The 552-nt window shown below is 43.8% G+C and overlaps 1 protein-coding gene across 1 annotated transcript in view; it reads left to right on the top strand.

The window, feature by feature from the left end:
* Positions 1-6: 6 nt before the first annotated feature.
* Positions 7-552, top strand: part of LOC112684922 (UDP-glucuronosyltransferase 2B14-like) — a 1,541-nt gene continuing 995 nt past the window's right edge. The window contains exons 1-2 of the mRNA XM_025556655.1: positions 7-268; positions 360-552. The exon at positions 360-552 is cut by the window's right edge and continues 1 nt beyond it. Of these exons, the coding sequence (XP_025412440.1) occupies positions 118-268; positions 360-552 (344 nt within the window). The 5' untranslated portion in view covers positions 7-117. The remainder of the gene's footprint in view (positions 269-359) is intronic.

Here is a 552-nt window from a genome sequence, read left to right as displayed (position 1 = left end):
GTGCAAATCGGCGGCATACACCTCGCCCAACCCAAAGGGATACCAAAAGACATTCTGGAATTCATCGAAGGATCTCCTCACGGAGTGATTTACTTTACGTTCGGATCAGTATTGTTGATGTCGTCGCTACCGGAAAACGTACAGAACGCGTTTAAAGAAGTATTCGCTCAACTTCCCCAGAGAGTTTTGTGGAAATACGAGGGTGAGATGAAAGACAAACCGGAGAACGTGATGACCATGAATTGGTTTCCGCAACGTGACGTGTTATGTAAGACATTAAAACATTTACTGTATTCGAGATGTATAACGCGCAATTGTAATAAACGTATTTAAATTCAATGGCATACCTACATTTTTAGTGCATCCTAAGGTGAAATTGTTCATCAGTCACGGTGGTATATCAGGAGTGTACGAAGCTGTGGACGCTGGCGTACCAGTACTAGGATTTCCGTTTTTTTACGATCAACCGAGGAACCTGGAAAACTTGGTGGACGCAGGCATGGCGATTTCCATGGACCTGTTGACCGTGAATAAAGAAACGCTCTTAAACGC

Source organism: Sipha flava, unplaced genomic scaffold (assembly GCF_003268045.1).
Source record: "Sipha flava isolate LNK unplaced genomic scaffold, YSA_version1 106_pilon_pilon, whole genome shotgun sequence".
Classification (NCBI taxonomy): Eukaryota; Metazoa; Arthropoda; class Insecta; order Hemiptera; family Aphididae; genus Sipha; species Sipha flava.
This window is presented reverse-complemented; position numbering and strand designations above follow the sequence as displayed.